The sequence below is a fragment of the Phascolarctos cinereus genome, unplaced genomic scaffold (assembly GCF_003287225.1).
Source record: "Phascolarctos cinereus isolate Bilbo 61053 unplaced genomic scaffold, phaCin_HiC Scaffold_9;HRSCAF=440, whole genome shotgun sequence".
Taxonomy (NCBI): Eukaryota; Metazoa; Chordata; class Mammalia; order Diprotodontia; family Phascolarctidae; genus Phascolarctos; species Phascolarctos cinereus.
In genome coordinates, this window is record NW_027556402.1 from 20,418,694 (window position 1) to 20,437,830 (window position 19,137).

At 41.9% G+C, this 19,137-nt stretch overlaps 1 protein-coding gene across 3 annotated transcripts in view; it reads left to right on the forward strand.

Moving 5' to 3' along the window:
- The first annotated feature begins 4,203 nt into the window (after positions 1–4,203).
- Positions 4,204–19,137, forward strand: part of LIN54 (lin-54 DREAM MuvB core complex component) — an 85,549-nt gene continuing 70,615 nt past the window's right edge. For 2 of the 3 annotated variants that reach the window (XM_020988422.2, XM_020988423.2), the window contains exon 1: positions 4,204–4,362. In XM_020988422.2, the coding sequence (XP_020844081.1) occupies positions 4,209–4,362 (154 nt within the window). In that variant the 5' untranslated portion in view covers positions 4,204–4,208. Of the gene's footprint in view, positions 4,363–6,983; positions 7,166–19,137 lie in introns of those variants that run through there. The other variant, XM_020988424.2, reaches the window with a different exon arrangement.

Genomic DNA, 19,137 nt, shown 5'->3' on the forward strand with positions numbered 1-19,137 from the left:
GTGTCCTTCCTATTCGAGGTTAGTTTATCATACACTATAACTAGACTTGGTAATGCTTGCACACACTGTAACAGGGTGATTGTCAAGGCCAGAAAGTTCACTGATTTACTATTCTAGATCAAATATTTTCATGTTATTCCAGAAGCATTACACTAGGCTCTCTCAGGGTCTGACTTTCCTCCCAGGTTTCCTGGGTCAGAATCTGGACCCCCTCAATGGTGCCATGGGCCTGGATGTTATGCTATGAATGGAAGTATTCCCAACCTGAGGACCTCTGGATATAACTCTGGGGCAATAGGTCTTCTTCTTCTTCTTCTTCTTCTTCTTCTTTTTTTGGTGAGGCAATTGGGGTTAAGTGACTTGCCCAGAGTCACACAGCTAGTAAGTGTTAAGTGTCTGAGGCTGGATTTGAACTCAGGTCCTCCTGACTCCAAGACCAGAGCTCTATTCACTGTTCCACCTAGCTGCCCCTGGCAATAGGTTTTGAAGGGATTCCTGGATTGTTTTTTTGTTTGTTTGTTTAAACTGTCAGTCCAACATTGAGAAGTAAGATAGGAAGGGAACAGAAAGGAATAAGAGGGAACAGAAGGGAATAAGGATTTATATAGCAGGGCCTCGAGGTGGTGCAGGGGAGAGAGTACTAGCCCTGGAGCCAGGAGGACCTGAGTTCAAATTTGACTTTTATACTTACTAGCTGTGTAACCCTGGGCAAGTCACTTAAACCCCAATTGTCTCCAAAAAAAAAAATTAAGGATTTATATAGCATGTACTAGTGCTAGGCACTGTGCTAAACACTTTTGTAATTAATATCTCATTTTATCCTCATAACAACCCTGTGAAGTAGGTGCTATTATGATCATCATTTTGCACTTGAGTAAACTGAGGCAAACAGAGGGTAATTGACTTGTCCAGTAAGTGTCTGAAGCCAAATTTGAACTCAGGTCTGACTCCAGGCCCAGTGCCCTATCCACTGAGTTGCCAGCTGCCTCTAAGTTGTCCTGTAAGGCCCATTCAAGAAATTCGGGGCCTCAGGGCATTCTTGATCCAATTGGAATGCCTAAGCATATTGGACAATCTAATTTATTAATGAGAAGAGGAGAGTTTTCAAGTAGTTGTCCGGTGAAGAAACGATATGGAGTTCTCTCACAAACCCAACTGGTGTTGATGTGATTAGGCTCCTGTCTTTTTCTTTCCTTCCTTCCTTCCTTCCTTCCTTCCTTCCTTCCTTCCTTCCTTCCTTCCTTCCTTCCTTCCTTCCTTCCTTTCTTTCTTTCTTTTTTCTTCTTTCTTTCTTCTTTCTTTCTTTCTTTCTTTCTTTCTTTCTTTCTTTCTTTCTTTCTTTCTTTCTCCTTCCTTTCCTTCCTTCCTTCCTTTCTTCCTTTCTTTCTTTCTTTCTTTCTTTCTTTCTTTCTTTCTTTCTTTCTTCCTTTCTTTCTTTCTTTCTTTCTTTCTTTCTTTCTTTCTCTCTCTCTTCTTTTCTCTCTTTCTTTCTTTCTTTCTCTCTCTCTCTCTCTCTCTCTTTCTTTCTCTCTCTCTTTCTTTCTTTCTTTCTTTCTTTCTTTCTTTCTTTCTTTCTTTCTCTCTCTCTCTCTTTCTTTCTTTCTTTCTCTCTTTCTTTTCTCTCTTTCTTCTTTTTCTCTCTCTCTTCTCTCTTCTCTCTCTCTTTCTTTCTTTCTTTCTTTCTTTCTTTCTTTCTTTCTTTCTGTCTGTCTGTCTTTCTTTCTTTCTTTCTTTCTTTCTTTCTTTCTTTCTTTCTTTCTCTCTCTCTCCCTTCCTTCCTTCCTTCCATCCTTCCTTCCTTCCTTCCTTCCTTCCTTCCTTCCTTCCTTCCTTCCTTCCTTCCTTCCTTCCTTTCTTTCTCTCCCTTCCTTCGTTCTTTCCTTTTTTAAATACATTTTTATTGATATCTTTTTGTTTTATCTTTTTTTTTAATAAAGGAAGAAGAGAGAGCCCAAGATAGATCTTTGTAGTTCACTCACATTTAGTGGATGTGACAGGAACGAAAATTCAGTAAAGGATACTGAGAGATGGTCAGACAGGCAGGAGGAGAACCCAGAGAGGCTAGAGGAACAGAAGGTGGGCATTATCATCAAACGGTGTTGCAGAGAGGTCAAAGAGGTAGAGTTCAAATCCAGCCTCAAACACTTAACTAGCTGTGTGATCTTGGGCAAGTCACTTCACCCTATTTGCCTCAGTTTCCTCATCTGTAAAATGAGCCACAGAAGGAAATGGCAAACCCCTCCAGTATCTTTGCCAAGAGAACCTAAAAAGGGGGTTATGGAGAGTCAGACATGACTCAACAACAATGTGACCAAAAGCCATTCCCTACTTGATGGTCATATCAATAAAGACATTGCAGAACAGCAACATTCTATGTATAAAAAAAATTAATGCAATACATATTTTATAGTTTTGGTTTTTGATTCACATATGCATATCTTGTCTTCTCAAAGTAGATCCTAAGCTGCTTTAAGGCAAACATCAGATTTTATATTTCTTTTACAGTGTGCTCAGTGCCTGGTGCAGTACTAGGTATTCAGTAACCAATATTAGTGGATTGAATAATTAATCTCTGCTATGAATTCATTTCCCCATTTATTAGACTAGTTTAAAATTATCTTCTATCACAAATGCACGCCTGTTTTCCCTTTTCTTTATATACCCACCTCCAATCTTTTCCCTTTGCAATCTGTCCTGGGCAGATCTGAGATATTTACAATCCTAAAGCACTGTTCTGGACAGGTCCCTCCCCTCCCTGGAATGCACTCCCTCTTCACCTCTGCCCCTTAGAATCCCCTGCCTTCTTTCAAAACTTAGCCTAAACCAGCTCTCACTGAAGACCTACCCTGAAGCTCCCCCTGTTATTATTACCCTCCTTACTGGAAATTACTTTGTATATAGTTTATATTTCATTTTCTATGAATATGTTGTTCACCTTTCTCTCCCTGTGAGGGAAGGGGTGGTCATGTTTTTTCGTTTTCATCCCCAGCCCTTAAGAGTCTGGTACATAATAGGTACTTATTGAATGAATGAAAGAAAATGTATTCGAATTCACACTATTGGGAAGTTATAATTGCGTGAAATAGATATTAATTGGTTCCAGGACAAGGGAAACATGCAGTACAAATCTGAAATAATGAGATGCCTTGAAGGGATCCTTATCCACACTATTCGTAACCTAGCTGGGTGAAAAATGAAACGAATATATATTGCAGACAAAGAAATTCCTTTAAAATAACTGTCAATGATATGATCTTGGGCAAATCACTGAACTTCTCTATACCTCAGTTTCCTCATTTGTAAAACGGAGGCAGTTAAGTGGGGCCGTGTTCCTGGAGTCAGGAAGACCTGGGTTTGAGTCCTGTTTCAGACTCTTACTAGCTCTATGGTCCTAGGCAAGTCCTTTAAGGAATCTCAGTCTCAGTTTCCTCTTCTGTAAAATGGGCATGATAATGACACCACAGGGTTGTTCTGAGGACCAAGTCACTTCGATGGGCCTTAGTTTCCTCCTCTGTAACATGCAGGCAACTGGGCGGGACAGCGGACCTGAAGATGAAATACTGTCTCAAAACAATAGCTTGTGTAACCATGGGCGAATCACTAAAACAAAACAAAACACTCTGCCTCAGTTTCTTCCTTTGTAAAATGCGGAGAATAATAATAGCACCTACTTCCCAGGTTGCTGTGAAGACCAAGGCATACATAAAAATCTATGTTAAGCGCCGTAGAAACTTTAAAGTGCTATTATTGTTAATGAAAGGAGCGAGGACGGATTAGATTGACATTCCAGCCGTGAGCCTCTGTCTGATCCCAGGTCTTTGGGCTTTCTGGCAGGTGGGTTCTTTCTTCCTCTTGTCCCAGCAGTCTAGCGACTAGAAAACAATGCTATGAAGCGTTTATTACTATGAATCATCCGTCCCCACCCCATCTTATGTCAACTGCGGAGCTGTCAGGCGCTGGGAAGGACAACAGCCCGGGAAGACTTCCTTAAAAGGGAATGGGGGGGAGCACGAATGGTCTCTTCCAGCTGGGATCTTCCCCCTCCCCCATGGAACGTTCCATCTGAAGGCTGGAGCGCAAGCTCCTCGTCACGTGGTGACCCCACGCCCAGCGTATTGACGACGCTACGGCCGGGTTGCCAGGGGAGGGAAACGGCGGCGAGGGAAGGGAGGGGGAGCCGCTGAGGGGAGGGCTCAGCCTATTATGGGATGCGGCGGTGGAATGGCGCTGGGCGCGTGATTTTGAACAAACCCGGGTCTGTGTTTCGCAGGCGCCGCCGCCGCCGCCGCCGCGGCTGCCGGGAGCGGAGGGAGCGCGGGGCGAGGAGGAGGCGGCGGCGCCGCCGCCGACTGTGGTGGGGGGGTGAGTGTCAGCCCCCAGTGCGGGGGGAGGCTGCGAGGGAGGGGGGACGGAGGAGGGGCAGCCCCGAGGCTGCCGGGTGGGGGGTGGTTGGCGCGCGGAAGGGGGGGTGAGCTGTCAGTGGAGGGCCGCCGCCAGCGCGTCTGCGCGATGTGCCGGGCCGGGCCGGGCGGGGCAGGGCAGCGACGCGGCTCGGCGCGGAGCAGAGCGGAGGAGCGCGGCGGTCGCGCGGGGGAGGGGGCCCAGCAGCCCGCCCTGCGCTCCGGCCCCTTTGTGTTCCGCGGCTCCCCTCCCCCCGTCCGCGTCCCGCCGGCTCCGTCTGCCTCCCCCTCCCCTCCGAGGCTGCAGCCTCCCGAACCGAGAAGTGACAGCTCGAGTAAAGTTTGGGAAAAGAAACGCTCCTTCCTGGGCGCGAGCGGAGCGGCGAGCCCAGAGCGGGGGGGGGGGCCCTGCTGGGGGTCCCGCCACCTTCCCCTAAAGCAGAGAGCCCTGCCCCGCGCCCCAGACCCGCGGGTCTGCCCAGCTGGTGTCCGCCAAAAGGGAATGACAGCTGGTGGCAGCCCCTCCCTGCCCCGCCCAGCCTCCCGACCCAGACCACTGCCTTGGGGACCTCCTCCTCCTCTGAGTGATAAAAATGAGAATAAAACTGAAGTTCACGTAGTGCTTACGGTGTGCCGGGCACTGTGCTGAGCCCGGTATGGCTTATGCACAGATGTGCGTACATATGTGTGTATGGGCATATAAACACAGAGATATAAAATAGCTAATGGTGATTGCTATGTGCCAGGCACTGTGCTGAGCACGTTATGGCTTATACACAGACTTGCATACGTGTATGTATGTATATATACATTTATACACATAGATGTAAAATAGCTTACATAGTGCTTACTATGTACCCAGCGTTGTGCTAAGCACTTTACAATTTAGATACAAACATACATATATGTGTATGTATGTATGTGTATACTCACATATATAAAATAGCTAACAGTGCTTCGTGTTAACTGCTTTACAATTCATATATACACGTACAGACATAGGTGTGTATGTAGATATAGGTAACATTTGAAATACTTATTATGTGCCAGACACTGTACTAAACACTTTATTATATACATATAAGACCGTTTGTATAACGCTATGTGCCAAGCATTGTGCTAAGGGCTTTACAATTCATACACACACACACACACACACATATACACACACATACAGAAGTAGGTGTGTATGTAAAGAGGTAACATTTATAATGCTTATTATGTGCCAGACGCTGTACTAAAGGCTTTATTATATACATATAATAGCTAGCATTTGGGGCAGTTAGGTGGTGCAGTGGATAAAACACCAGCCCTGGAATCAGGAGGACGTGAGTTCAATTTGGCCTCAGACATTTGACAGTTACTAGCTGTGTGACCCCGGGCAAGTCACTTAACCCCATTGCCTAGCCAAAAAAAGAAGTAGCATTTATATAGCACTGACTGTGTGCCAGGCATTGTGCTAAGGGCTTAACAATTTTATGTGTGTATGCACACATATGCATGGCTATATATACTCATGCATATGTATGTATATATGCACTTAACATACATTATACATGAAGCACCTGCCACATGCCAGGCACTAGTGATGCAAAGACGTTTCTACTTAATGTAATTGAACATCATTTTCCTTCAGGTTGATCATCTCTGAGTTTGTCCCCTGTAGATTTTGTTTGAACATAGTTGTTTTCATGTTGTCTCCTCAGGGATACTGGGAACTGCTTGAAGGCAGGAACTGCTTTTCCCTTTGGATTTCCTGCCCTTAGCACAGTAGTAGGCACTTTATCAGTGCCTGTCGACTTGTTTGCTGCCAGAGGCCCGAGAAAAGAATGTTTATTTGTATTTGAGTCAATCTTATGACTGTATTCAGTAAGAGAGGCTAATTATGGGAATTGACATAATCCGGAGAGTTTGTCTACATTACTGTATCTGTGGCAAATCTGCATTTTAAGTTAGAACTTGATACTGTGGAAATGCTTGGGAATTTCAGCTCAGTGTAGATTTCTCTTTTTTATTAACAATGTTAACAGCTTCTGGATCAGATGGCAACTGAGTTTACATTTTTTCGAGGTCCTAAAGCGTGTTACACAATAACACACCGAGGGCAGAACAGCAGGTCAGAGTGTTATGGGCAGGAATGAGTAAGTCAGAGGAAGTGGACTGGAGGCTTTAGCGTCTGAACGTGTTGAAGGTCGGATTTTGGTGACCGTGACTGTTCGGACCCGTCTTTGCCTGAGTCTCGCCCGGTCTCCCGGCTACTCCTGGAGCCGGTGCTTCCCACCCCGGAGCTGGTAGCCCGGGGAAGGCCGCCTCCCCTGAGGACTCTAGGTCTTAGCGAGCTTAGCTGCTGCCGGCTCCCCCCCTAGAGACGCCAGGTTTGGGTCGGGGATCCCGCGGGGCCTTGAACAAAAAGCCTGGGGCGGCCAGCGCTCCCAGGCTCGGTGCTCGGGGGCTCAGCCCGCGGCGCGTTTGAAGGTTGGCGCGGCGCGGGGGCGGGGCAGGAGGGGCGGGGCCTGCGCGGGGCGGGCCCGGCGGGGGAGGGGCGCCGCAGAGCCGCCGCGGGCCCGCGCCCGCCGTGCCGCCGCGCCGTCGCGCCGCCGCGCTTCTGATGACGACGTGAAAATGGCGGATCTTTCGAAATCCAATCCCGGCCCCTGACATCCCGGCGGCGGCGGCGGCGGCGGCGACAGCGGAGGAGGAGCCCGGCCGCTCCGCGAGCTGCCGGCCCGGGCCACCGGAGAGCCCGCGGCCCGAGCCGCCCGGAGGTGAGGCCGATGCGGCGCCGCCGCCGGGCAGCCGCGGAGGGGGAGGGGAGCGGGGCGGAAGGGACCGGGCTGGAGGCCCCGAGCCCTGGCCGGCGGCGCGCCGGGCAGGAGGGCTGGGGGCCGCGGTTCGTGTCCTGCGGGCCCGGGCGCCGCGATTTGTTGGCCGGGGAGCGGGACGTCAAGTGCGCGATAGGGGGTGGGGGGGGCGCGGTGTCCGGGCTCCTCGGACCTGGGTTTGAGTTGGTGACATTTGTGGTGCGCATACCGCGAGCCCCCGCCCCGGGTGAGCCGTAGCCTCATTGGAGCCGGGACCCGCCTAGGGATGGAGAGGAGCCGGAGCTTCCGTGGTGCGCGTTATCTGGAGGATCCCTACGAGCCCCTGTGCTCCGGGCCCTTCGCACCGCGCCCCACTTTGCGTCTCGGAGCAGAGTTCGGAAAAGCTCTGGGTCCCATCTTTGAACGTTTATTTGGGGTGGTCCCAGGGGGCCTACTCTATCGCTACAGCTCTAGACTTGTCTTGGGTTTAGTCAGTAATTATACCTGGTCGGAAAGAATGTGTTCCAGTAGCTCCGAGTTGAGCGATATGGATGGATATTCTTTCCCGGTATTGCAGCTTGTAACCCATGTTTGCCTGCCTCCTGCTATTTGACCCTTGTCCACATCCAGTCTCAGCCCACAGGGAGAGGAATGGTGAAGTTAAAAGTTAAATTACCTTTGACCACTTAGGGTTAAATCCCACTGTTTTATTTATTTTATTGCTGCTCTTCCTTAGCTATAGTTACCAGTAATATGAGAATGCTTGGTATAGGACATCATAGGTGCGCGACAGAAGAGGAGTGTACAGGAAACTGAATCTCTGATGTAGAATTTGCTTCCCTTTTTAAGGTGCCTTTTTAAATCTTGTTATTTCTGAGGGCATATTTTAAATCGATGTTGTGGTGATGCTCCTAACTTAAATAAATAAACTTGGATGTGATGATCAGAAAAGTTCGGGTGGAAACTGCAGAGATAGTGAAAAGAAAACAAACAAGTTTATTAATATACTAAATATCCTATTTATATTTGTGTGTAATGTGTTATACAATTTACTTTTAAAATATCCCAATGTGTGTGCATATATGTCATATACACATACATCTGGACATAAACTTTCTTTTTGTTTTTTTGATTTATTGATATTTATGAGCTTTTGTTATCTCTCCCATGAACAATTAAAAGGACAAAAAAACAAAACCCTGGCAAGTACACATAGTCCAGTAAAACAAATTTCTGTTTTGCCTATGTCTAAAAATAAGTCTGATTCTGTATTTTAAATCCATCACTTCTGGCAGGGAGGTAGGTACCATGATTCATCTTCAGCCCTCTGGACTTGTGGTTTGTGGTTGTATTAATCAGTTCTAAAGTCTTTGAAAGGTTGTGTTTTTTTTTTCTTCTCCATAATGTCATTATGTAAATTATTCTAGGTCTGTCACTTCATTCGATCTAACTACTCCTCAGATTCCTCTGCTGGATCTTCATCCAGGTCACAGGGGCTCTGTCCTGGGCCCTCTTATATTATTTTACCTGGTTATCTCTTCAGCTCCCATGCATTCAGTTATCATCTCTGTGATGACTCTCAAATCTGTTTTTCAGACCCTAAACCAGGGGTGGGGAACCTGCATCCTTGAGGCCACATGTGGCCTTCTAGGTCCTTGGATGTGGCCTTTAGACTGAATCTAAGTTTTACAGAACAAATCCTTTTATTAGGGGATTTGTTCTGTGAAGTTGGATTCAGTCAAAGGGCTGTACTTGAGGACCTAGAGGACCATGTGTAGCCTCAAGGCTGCAAGTCCCCACCCCTGCAACTCTCTGCTGATATTGAGTCTTGCATCTCCAACTGCCTGTCACACATCTCGAATTGAATGTCCTGTAGACATCTTCAATATGACCAAAAATGGACTCATCCTCCTTCCCCCCCCCAAAATCTCCCCTTGCAAACTTCGCTATTACTATCACTGCCCTATTGACACTACCAACTTGGTCCCCCAGGCTCACAGACTAGGCATCATTTTCTGCTCTTTACTCTTACTCCCCCCCCATAACCGATCTATTGCCAGATCTTGTTGATTTCACCTTTGCAACAGTCCCCTTCTCTCTTCTCACCTTGCTACCCCCTCATCACCTCACAGCTGAATTATTACAGTAGCTGCTGGTGGCTCTGCCTGCCTTGGGTCTCTCCCCACTGCCATCTGTCTTCCATTCAGCCACCAAAGTGGATTTTCCTAAAGCATAGGTCCGGCCATATCACTCCCTGCTCAGTAAACCCCAGTGGCTCCCAATTTGTGTACATATTTGTTTTGTGTATTGTCTCTCTCATTAAAATGTGAGCTCCTGGTGATCCAGAGCATTCTTTTGCCTTTCTTTGTATCGCCAGCTCTTAGCGCAGTGCCTGGCACATGGTAGGCACTTACTGTTTATTGACTGACTTTATTTTCCCACAGATCATAGAGGTGTTCCCAGTTTAGTTTCTTCTGAAACTATCTCTTTCACCATTTCTGATGGCAAAATCTGTTTAGCCATTCCCCAATAGATGGGCACACCTTTAGTTTCCAGTTTGGAGATATGTGATTTTAATGGTGTAGGAAGTACAAATGTGTAAACTCCTATGACCATTTCTAATGCCTCCCACTGTTTCTAAATCTCTGGCTTCTTCCTGGAGATGTGGATAACTTGTGCCATTTTATCCTTGCTGCCACATTTGTAGCGATTCTTAGAGAAAACAGATAAAATGGAAGGGGAGTGTTAGCACCTCATCTCTTCGGCTCCTACTATGTTATTTGCAGGTGATACAAAGACAAAAATGAAAACGTAGTGTCTCATGTGATGGGCCGTCAAGGTTCAGAATTATTGGAGTCTGAGACAGTCATGATACAAGAGAGAAACAGCAGGTATTGTATAGACAGAGCAAGCTCCAGATTCAGGGAAGAACACTTTCATTCAAGTCCCAGCTCTGATACATTATATCTGGGTGATATTGGGCCCTTCCTTTAACTTCTCAGCACCCCAGGCAGCTCTGAAGGGCTTTAGGTTGGAGAGTAATGCAAGGATCTGTTTTGATAGACTAGAGGAAGCTTACTCACCTGAAGTTCCTTATGTCCAAGAAATTAAGGGTCTGGACAAATTGAGTCCTGCCTCAAAGGTCATAATTTAATGACTGTGACCATCATCTATATTTTATGATGTAGCTTTTCTTAGGTTATTAAATTTTATAAATGAAGAGATTTTGAGTTATAATTTGCTCAACACTCTGATGTGCTGAATCCTACTAACCAGTATATGAAAAATTAGTTTTTGTAAAAGAAAGTTACACATTATTGTAGTAGGTCAGTCAACTTTTGTTTTTTAAGGGGTTACTTCCAGGCCCTATGTTAAGGGTTAGGGATACAAAGAAGCAAAAATAGCCCTAGCCCTCAAGGAACTCATAGTTTAATTGGGGGGGGGGAGGAAGAAGAGCAAACAGGGAAGTACAACGATAGGGTGAATTAGTAGCATTCTCAGAGGGAAGACACTAGCATTTTAATATATGGAGAGAATATAGAATTTGAGGTTAAACCCAAATGACATTAGTGGCAGTATAAAACTCTAGATGGATAAATACTGGTTTTAAATGAACTTAAAATTGCCCTTTTCAACATAATATACATCTATAAAATCATTTTCCGGAAAAGTAGCATGCTAAACATTTTTCATATACATTTTTCTTTTTCTTTTTTTTTTTGTTTGTTTTTAGTGAGGCAGTTGGACTTAAGTGACTTGCCCCAGTGTCAAGTGTCTGAGGCTGGATTTGAACTTAGGACCTCCTGACTCCGGGGCAGGTGTTCTATCTGCTGTGCCACCTAGCTGCCCTCATATCTGTTTTTCAAGAAAATATTAGCTTTGTTTTAGAACAAATTTCCTTTTCGTTAAGAAATTTAAGAAATAACAGCAAAAATGAATTATTTCAACATGCAAAGAACAGAAAAGAGGATTATATTTGAAACTGAGCTTCTTTTACATACAACTAGGTTTTTTTAATGTATATTAATTTTAGGGTAGGAAGAAAAGGGCCCTCCTTGTCTATGTCCTTTTCTGAACTTTTCTCTGCTGAGTTTTATGTTTTTTAAAGTGTTTCATTGATATTCTTCTTTTTCTGCATCACTATCTCTACTGTTCCTTTTCACTCCCCAAATAGAAGGACTCTCTGGTTTAAAAAAAAGTCAGTATATAGTAATACAAAACAAATCAACACGTTGGCACATCTTGTCCTGAATCTCTTGTCTTATCACCTTGCTACTAAGAAGTGGGTAGCATGTTGCATCATCAGAAAGAATAACTTGATATACAAATTTTAAGTAGTATAAGAAGCGAGTTTCAAAAATTTTAGATGGAATTTTGATTATCAATGATAGTGTCTCTAAGCTGAAAAAGTTTTACAAACCTGATATAGACTACAGTTTCTCATTTACTTTGTTGGCTTTCATAGTGTGGTTTCATTATTTTGTTTGAAGTGTTGTGTTTCCTAGAGCACTAAACTCACCCATTCTATTAAAATGGAGGCATAAAAGCATTTCAAAGCCAGATAGAAATGATTCTTGAATTATCTGTGGCATCATTCCACTTTACTACTGTGGATAGAGAGTTTAATAACTTGAACTTTGAAACCACCTTGCAGTTTTGAAAACAGATGTATGTATTGACATTGTATTACATTATATGTATTACATTAAATTTATTTTATTGGGTTAATATAAACTGAGATCTGTTTGTCTTGTTTTCTTCATCATCTTACAGCATTTCCAGAACTTTTATTAAATAACAATAAAAAAATTGCAAAATTGAATTCTTGTAATTTTATATGGCAACATTGGAAGATAAAGTGGTATTCATCTGTTATATAAATATTTTAAGATCAACTGGTTGTTTAAAAGGAGGGGCAGCCTGGTTTAAAGGAAGAGCAAGTCAAGAAAGACCTGGGTTCAAATCTTGCCTCTAACTCTTACTAACTTTGCAAAGAATTTTTTTTAGAAAATGAAAAAAAACCCCACAACATTCATTATTTACTGTGTGTAAAGAATGAGGAGTACAAATAAAAAACTAAATAGCTTCTGTTCTCCAGGCACTTACATGCTTATAGGTCAGGCATTTTTAACTTGGGGTCTATGAAATTAAAAAAATTTTTTTGGATAACCATTTCACTATAATTGTTTTCCTTTGCAATCCTATGCATTTTTGTTTTCTGTACTTAGAAATATTCTTAGTTGGAATGCATGGGCTTCACCAATCTGCCAAAGAGGTCCATGATACAAAAAAGGTTAAGAACTATATTAAGGAAAAAATCCATTTATTTCTATGGTTTCAAGAATTTTTAATAAAAAGGAATATTGGATTTTCAGCATCTCTGACTATCAGTCACAGTTTTTATTATTTGTATTACTAACATGATTTATTATGTTTTTTATAGTCTTTCTGTTGAACCAACCCCACATTTCTGGTGTAAACCTAGTCATTACGTGTCATCTTTCTGATGATGCTGTTGTAGCCTACTTGCTAATATTTGATTTTAATGTGTTGCATCAACGTTCATTTTTGGATGTTGGTTTCTAGTTTTCTTTTTCTGCTTTGTCTTTCCTTAGTTCAGATATGAAGACCATACCTGCATCATTGATGAGGATTGAAGGGATACCTTCTGTTAAAGATTCTAGGAATGATAGAAATAAATATATTTCCTTAATATAGCAAATACTATTTATCTAAATCCAAGAGCAATCATTATATGTAATGGAGCAAAGTTAGAGGCCTTTCTGGTAAGATCAGGGGTGAATCAAGGATTACCATTATCTCTACTACTGTATGACAGCATTAGAAATGCTGGCTTCAGCAATAAAATAAGAAAAAGAAATTGAAGGAATAAGCAGAGGCAAGGAGAAAGCAAAGTTACCTCTTTTTGTAGATGATATTTTGATGTATTTAGGGAGTTAACTAAAACTAATTGCAGTAACCTCTGCACAGTTTCAGTATATGAGATAAATCTGCATAAATCATCATTATTCCTTTATATAGCCAATAACACACAGCAAGAAGAACTAAAAAGAGAAATTCCTTTAAAAATACTTACAGAAGCTGTAAAATGTTTGGGAGCGTATCTTTCAAGATTCACCCAAGGACTATATGAAGCTAACTGTAAAATACAGAAATACAGACAGATCTAAAAATTGGAGAAACATTAATTGCTCATGGGTAGGTCAAGCTGATATAATAAAAATACCTAAAGCCATTTACTTACTCAGTTCTATACTAATAAAATTCCCCACATAATAATTTATAGAGCTACAAAAAATAAGAAAATTCATCTGGAGGCACAGGGTTAAGAATCTTGAGGGTAATAGTGAAAAGGTAGGAGGGGAGGAGCTTTATCAATTTCAGATATCAGATTGTACTACAGAGGAATAATCGTGAAAACAGTATGGTACAGGTTTAAAAAGGGGTTGATTTGTTTAACAGGTTTTGTATACAACAGCATGAAGTCAACAAACATGGTAGTATAGTGTTTTATAAATCCAAAAATGTTACCAGAGAGAGTGACTATTGGACAGTAATCACTGGGAAGGCTGGAGAGCAGGCTGGCAGAAATTAGATTTAGACTCAGCTACTCACACCATATACTGAGATAAGCACCAAATGGAAACATAACAGATATAAAAGTCATACTATAAACAAGGAAGGTATTTCTTCTTTCTGAGTCTGTTGAGAGGGGAAAAGTTCATTATGAAATAAGTAATAGAGAGGGTCACACAAGATAAAATGGGTAGCTTCGATTATATAAAATTTAGATGTTTTTGCACAAACATCTCATGCAGTAAAAATTAGAAGGTAAACAAATGTAACTGTGAAAAATCTTTGGAACAGATTTCTCTGATAAAGGTCTTATTTTCAAGATGAGTAGAGAACTGATTTAAATGTATAAAACTAAAAGCCATTCCCAAATACATAAATAAATGGTCAAAGGGTAAGAATAGGCAGCTTTCAAAACTATCAACAACTATGTGAAAAAATTGCTCTACTAATTAGAGAAGTACAAATTAAAGCAACTCTGAAATTCTGCCTCATATCAGTCTGACTGGCAAAGATGCCAAAAAAAAGAAAATGACATGATGGAGAGCTGTGGGAAAACCGATCAGTGCACCATTGGAGTTGTGAATTGATCCAGCCATTCTGGAAAGCGATTGGGAACTGTGCTCAGAAACACCAGACTGTACCTTCTCTTTGATCTAGTTATTCTGTTACTAGGTTTATACTCCAAGAAGATCAAAGAAAAGGAATCTACATGTACAAAAATATTTATAGCAGCTCTTTTGTGATGTCTTCAAATGGTAAACTAAGGATCTTTCTTCCTATTGGTGAATGGCTAAACAAATTGTGGTATAGGAATGTAATGGAATAGTATTATGTCATCAGAAATGATGAAATGGATAATTTCAGGGAAAACTGGGAAGACTTTATGAACTGAGGCAGAGTAAAGTGAGCAGGATTAGAATAGTTCACACAATGACAACATCATAAAGCAACTTTGAAAGACTTTAGAATGCTGACCTGTGAACCTATAAACTTCAAGTTCAAACAAATGACAATGAAACCTGCCGTTCACCACCTGTCAGAGAGATGATAAACTTAGATGAAGAGAGAATCAGTCAGTTTGTACACAGATAATGTAATTTGGTTTGCTGAATTATTGTAGATGTGTTGAAAGATTTTTTTAAAATTAATTTTAATGTAAAATTTTTCTCAGTGGGAAGAACACATTTTTAAATTAAAAAAATTTTTAAATGTTCTTTTAAAAAGAAAGTCAAAGAACTATTGTAAAAGAGGAAAACATATAGGAGGTTGTAACTTTAGGGTTGGTGGAAAGAACCGGTGGTCATTAGGGTGCAATGGCGAGGCAGATGGCAAATGATAATGCATCTTCTTTAATTGTCATAATAGTAGCCACCATTTATAAGGCACCGTAAGGCTTGCACCTTGCATATGTAATCTCATTTGAGCTCCATAACACCCCTGGGAGGTATGTGCTACTATTACTCCCATTTTACAGACAAGGAAACTGAGGTAGAGAGAGATTAAGTGATTTGCTCCATGGTCACCCATCTGGAATGGTGAAAAGACGTAAAGGTCATGGCGATTAATGAACCAAAAAGTATTAGTTAAGCACTTGCTATGTTCCAGTCATGTAAAGAATAGTTGAAGGAACTGAAAAGAGGAGGTGGGACATTCAAGTGTTTGAAGAGTTGTCCTGGGGAAGAGGGAACAGCACCATCATCCTGTGGACAGCTTCCCACCAGAGCCACCATCTTTCCAATGCACGTGTTAGACAGCGGCGACCCAAAGGACATAATGAGCACTAGATCAGTAGTGCACAGTGGCAAATTTAGGTTTGATTTAAGGAAAAGCTTCTTAATACTTTGAGCTACCTAGGGCAGAGTGCCTTACTTCAGGAGGTCAGTGGAGGTCTTCAAGCCAAGACTGGATGACCACTTGTTGAGTATCTGGTGGAAGAGATTCTTGTTCATGTTAGAACAGATAACATGTGAAGATTTCAGCTCAGAGAATCTGTGATTTGGTTCTGTAGCCTCCCTTGTTCTGTGTTTTTGCAGTTAATAGTTGGAACTTTATAGAATATTACATTTATCCATAGTCGATTCATCTTATTAGATCCCACCCATATTTCTAGCAGTAGAAGCAACAAGTGTGCCAATTGATAAAATTGATAAAAAATATTATAATTTTACTTTGAAATAAAAGTTTTCATCCTCTTTCTATTTTCTTTGCCTTGTGGTTAAAAAAAAATGCACTGTGTCACTGAGTGTAGCTTGGGTCCTTCAAAGTATTCTTAAATTCTGGGCCTGTCAAGCTCTTTTTGAATGCTGATTCTATTATCCAGTTTACCTGAGAATTCGATAAAATTTGCTGTCTATACCTTCTGTCTTTCATTGATTTTTAACAGCTGAAGTCCAAGGACACATCCTTTTGGTCTTCCACTGTAGAGTATTTTCCAAATTAATATCTAACCGTTCATAAACTGTTCTATAGTTCTGGTCATTTAACCAGATCCATATCCACTTAACTGTCAAGCCCACTATTCCTTGCCCTCCCAGCTTGCTTACAGTATCAGTCTTTATCTCTAAATCACGAACCCATTTGACTTGATTTTGGTCTATGGTGTGAGATTTGGGTCTATGCCTAGTTTCTGCCATACTCTTTTCCAGTTTTCCCAGCAGTTTTTGTCAGTGGGTTCTTATCCCAGAAGCTGGGGTCTTTGGGTTTGTCAGATAATAGATTACTATAGTCATTGACTACTGTGACTTGCATACTTAACCTATTCCACTGATCCACCACTCTATTTCTTAGCCAGGACCAAGCAGTTTTGATGGTTGCTGCTTTATAATACAATTTAAAATCTAGAAAGGCTAGGCCATCTTCTCCTGCATTTCTTTTCATTAGTTCCCTTTTTATTCTGAACCTTTTGTTATTCCAAATGAACCTTCTTATTATTTTTTTCTAACTCTATAAAATAATTTTTTGGTGGTTTGATTAGTATGGCATTGAATAAGTAAGTTAGCTTAGGTAGAACTACCATTTTTATTGTATTAGCTCGGCCTACCCATGAGCAACTGATGTTTTTCCAATTATTTAGATCTGACTTTATTTGTGTGAAAAGTGCTTTATGATTGTGTTCATGTAGTTCCCGGGTCTGTTTTGGTAGGTAGACTCCTAAATGTTTTCTAATGTCTACAGTTAACTTTCAATGGTTTTCCATCTTTGAAACGCCAAGATAGTTGCCTTTTGCCTCTCTAGCTCCCCCTCACGTTCCCCAAGAGCGTTCAGAGATAAAGGACAGTGGCGCAAGTGTCACGTCCGTCTGGTCAGTTTGGGCCTGGCGCCCTGAACGCTTCACCGCCCAAGTGGGTGTTCTCTTACTGGCTTCCCTGTAAGAGCGCAGTCTCTTTAAGAGTGGGAGGTCTTTGCATTTGTGTCTCCTGGTGCCTAGAAGGTGCTTAGTAGATGCTTGTTGATTAAGTGCCTAGAAGGTGCTTAGTAGATGCTTGTTGATTAAGTACTGCGTTGCCCATACGAGCCATTTTTATCCTCCCTTGTCTAGTGTGAAGATCAGTTGGTTTCTTTTCAGCACGAACAGAAGCAGGTTAGAGTTACCTAGTTCTGTCTTAGTGGATCTCTGATACTAATGTGGGTATTCACTTCACCCACACAGATGATAATTTATCCAAACTTTTGTCCACAATCACTCCTATGTTTCTTTTTTCTTTCTTTTTTTTTTAAAGGCAATTGGGGTTAAGTGCCCAGGGTCACACAGCTAGTAAGTGTCAAGTGTTTGGCTGGAGGCCAGATTTGAACTCAGGTCCTCCTGACTTCAGGGCCAGTGCTCTATCCACTGGGCCACCTGGCTGCCCCCACTCTTACTTTTCCAGCAAAGACTCTGTTTACCATGCTAAGTGTTCATCTCAGTCTTTACATTTCTCGGATTGTTGATCCGTTATTCTTTGTTCTTACTATATCTCTTACATATATCTCCAGTGAAATGCTTCATGACATTTCTTGTGGAGGAGGTCTTCATTGGAAATACATTGCAATATATGTCTTTGAAGCCTTTTTACAATCTGAGATTCTGTGATTTTATACCTCTTTCAGATTCTGCTCTGCTGTAGGATCTCAGAACTTGTTTAGCTGTGTTTGGCATATGTCCACCTGCAGGCAGATCGATGGATGTTATACCAAATGCTCTTGTTCAGGTGGACTAGATAGGAATTAAATATGCTGTCATCACTCTAGTCTCTTCTGTGTGTTCAGGCTTGGGTGGGGATGTGCAACTGAAAATGAGGTTCTTTTACTCAGTAGCCTTTTAAATTCTCATCTTCATAACAGCCCCTCAAATTCTTGAAGACAGCGACTACCCTTCTCTCCTGCACCTCCCACTCTTCTCTTGTTTATTACAACATAGGAGGTGAGAGGAAGGTGGAGAAAAATAAATTTTTTTAGGCTATACATATATATATTCTTATTAAGCATATTTTCACATTAGTGATGTTGTAAGTAAGAATTAGAACCAATAGGAGGAACTACCAGAAAGAGGAAACAAAACACAACAGAAGGGAAAAAAAATAGCAAATAGTCTGCTTCAATCTGCATTCAAACTACATAGTTCTTTCTTTGGATGTGGACAGTCTTTTCCATCATGAGACTTTTGGAGATGTTGTAGATCCTTGTATTGCTGGGAAGTGTTAAGTTTATCAATATTAGTTATCGTACAACATGCGATGTTACCGTGTACAGCGTTCTCCTGGTTCTGCTCACTTCACTCAGCATCAGACCATACAAGTCTTTCCAGGTTTTTCTGAAGTCTGCCTGTTCATCATTTCTTATAGCACAGTAATATTCCATTACATTCATATACGACAACTTGTTCAGCCATTCCCCAATGGATGGGCATCTTCTCAAACATAGGAAGTGAGAGGAAGGTGGAAGAAAATTTTTAAAAAAATTGATTCTTCTTCAGTAACTGAACTGCTTGCAAATAAATATCCAGAGAAAATTCAGACTCCATAGATACTCCTATTTGACAGTGCTTTGGTGCTTTATTGGATTTAGGATTTTGCTGATATAGGTAGGCCTTCCACTAACACATTTTGAAGCCTTTTCTGTCTTCTTATCCCGTGTAAATCTTGTCCATATTTTATCTGTAAGTGATTGAAAAATAGTAAAGAATTACAGCATAGTCAAGTAGAAAGAGCACCAGATTTGGAGGCAGAGGAAATCCTCAGATTTGGGTTCAAATTCTGGATCTGCTAATATCTCTATTTAATATCTTTATGACTTAGGGTACTTAACTTTCCAAGGCCTCAGTTTCTCCTCTGTCAAATGATGGGATTGAACAGAATGGCCTA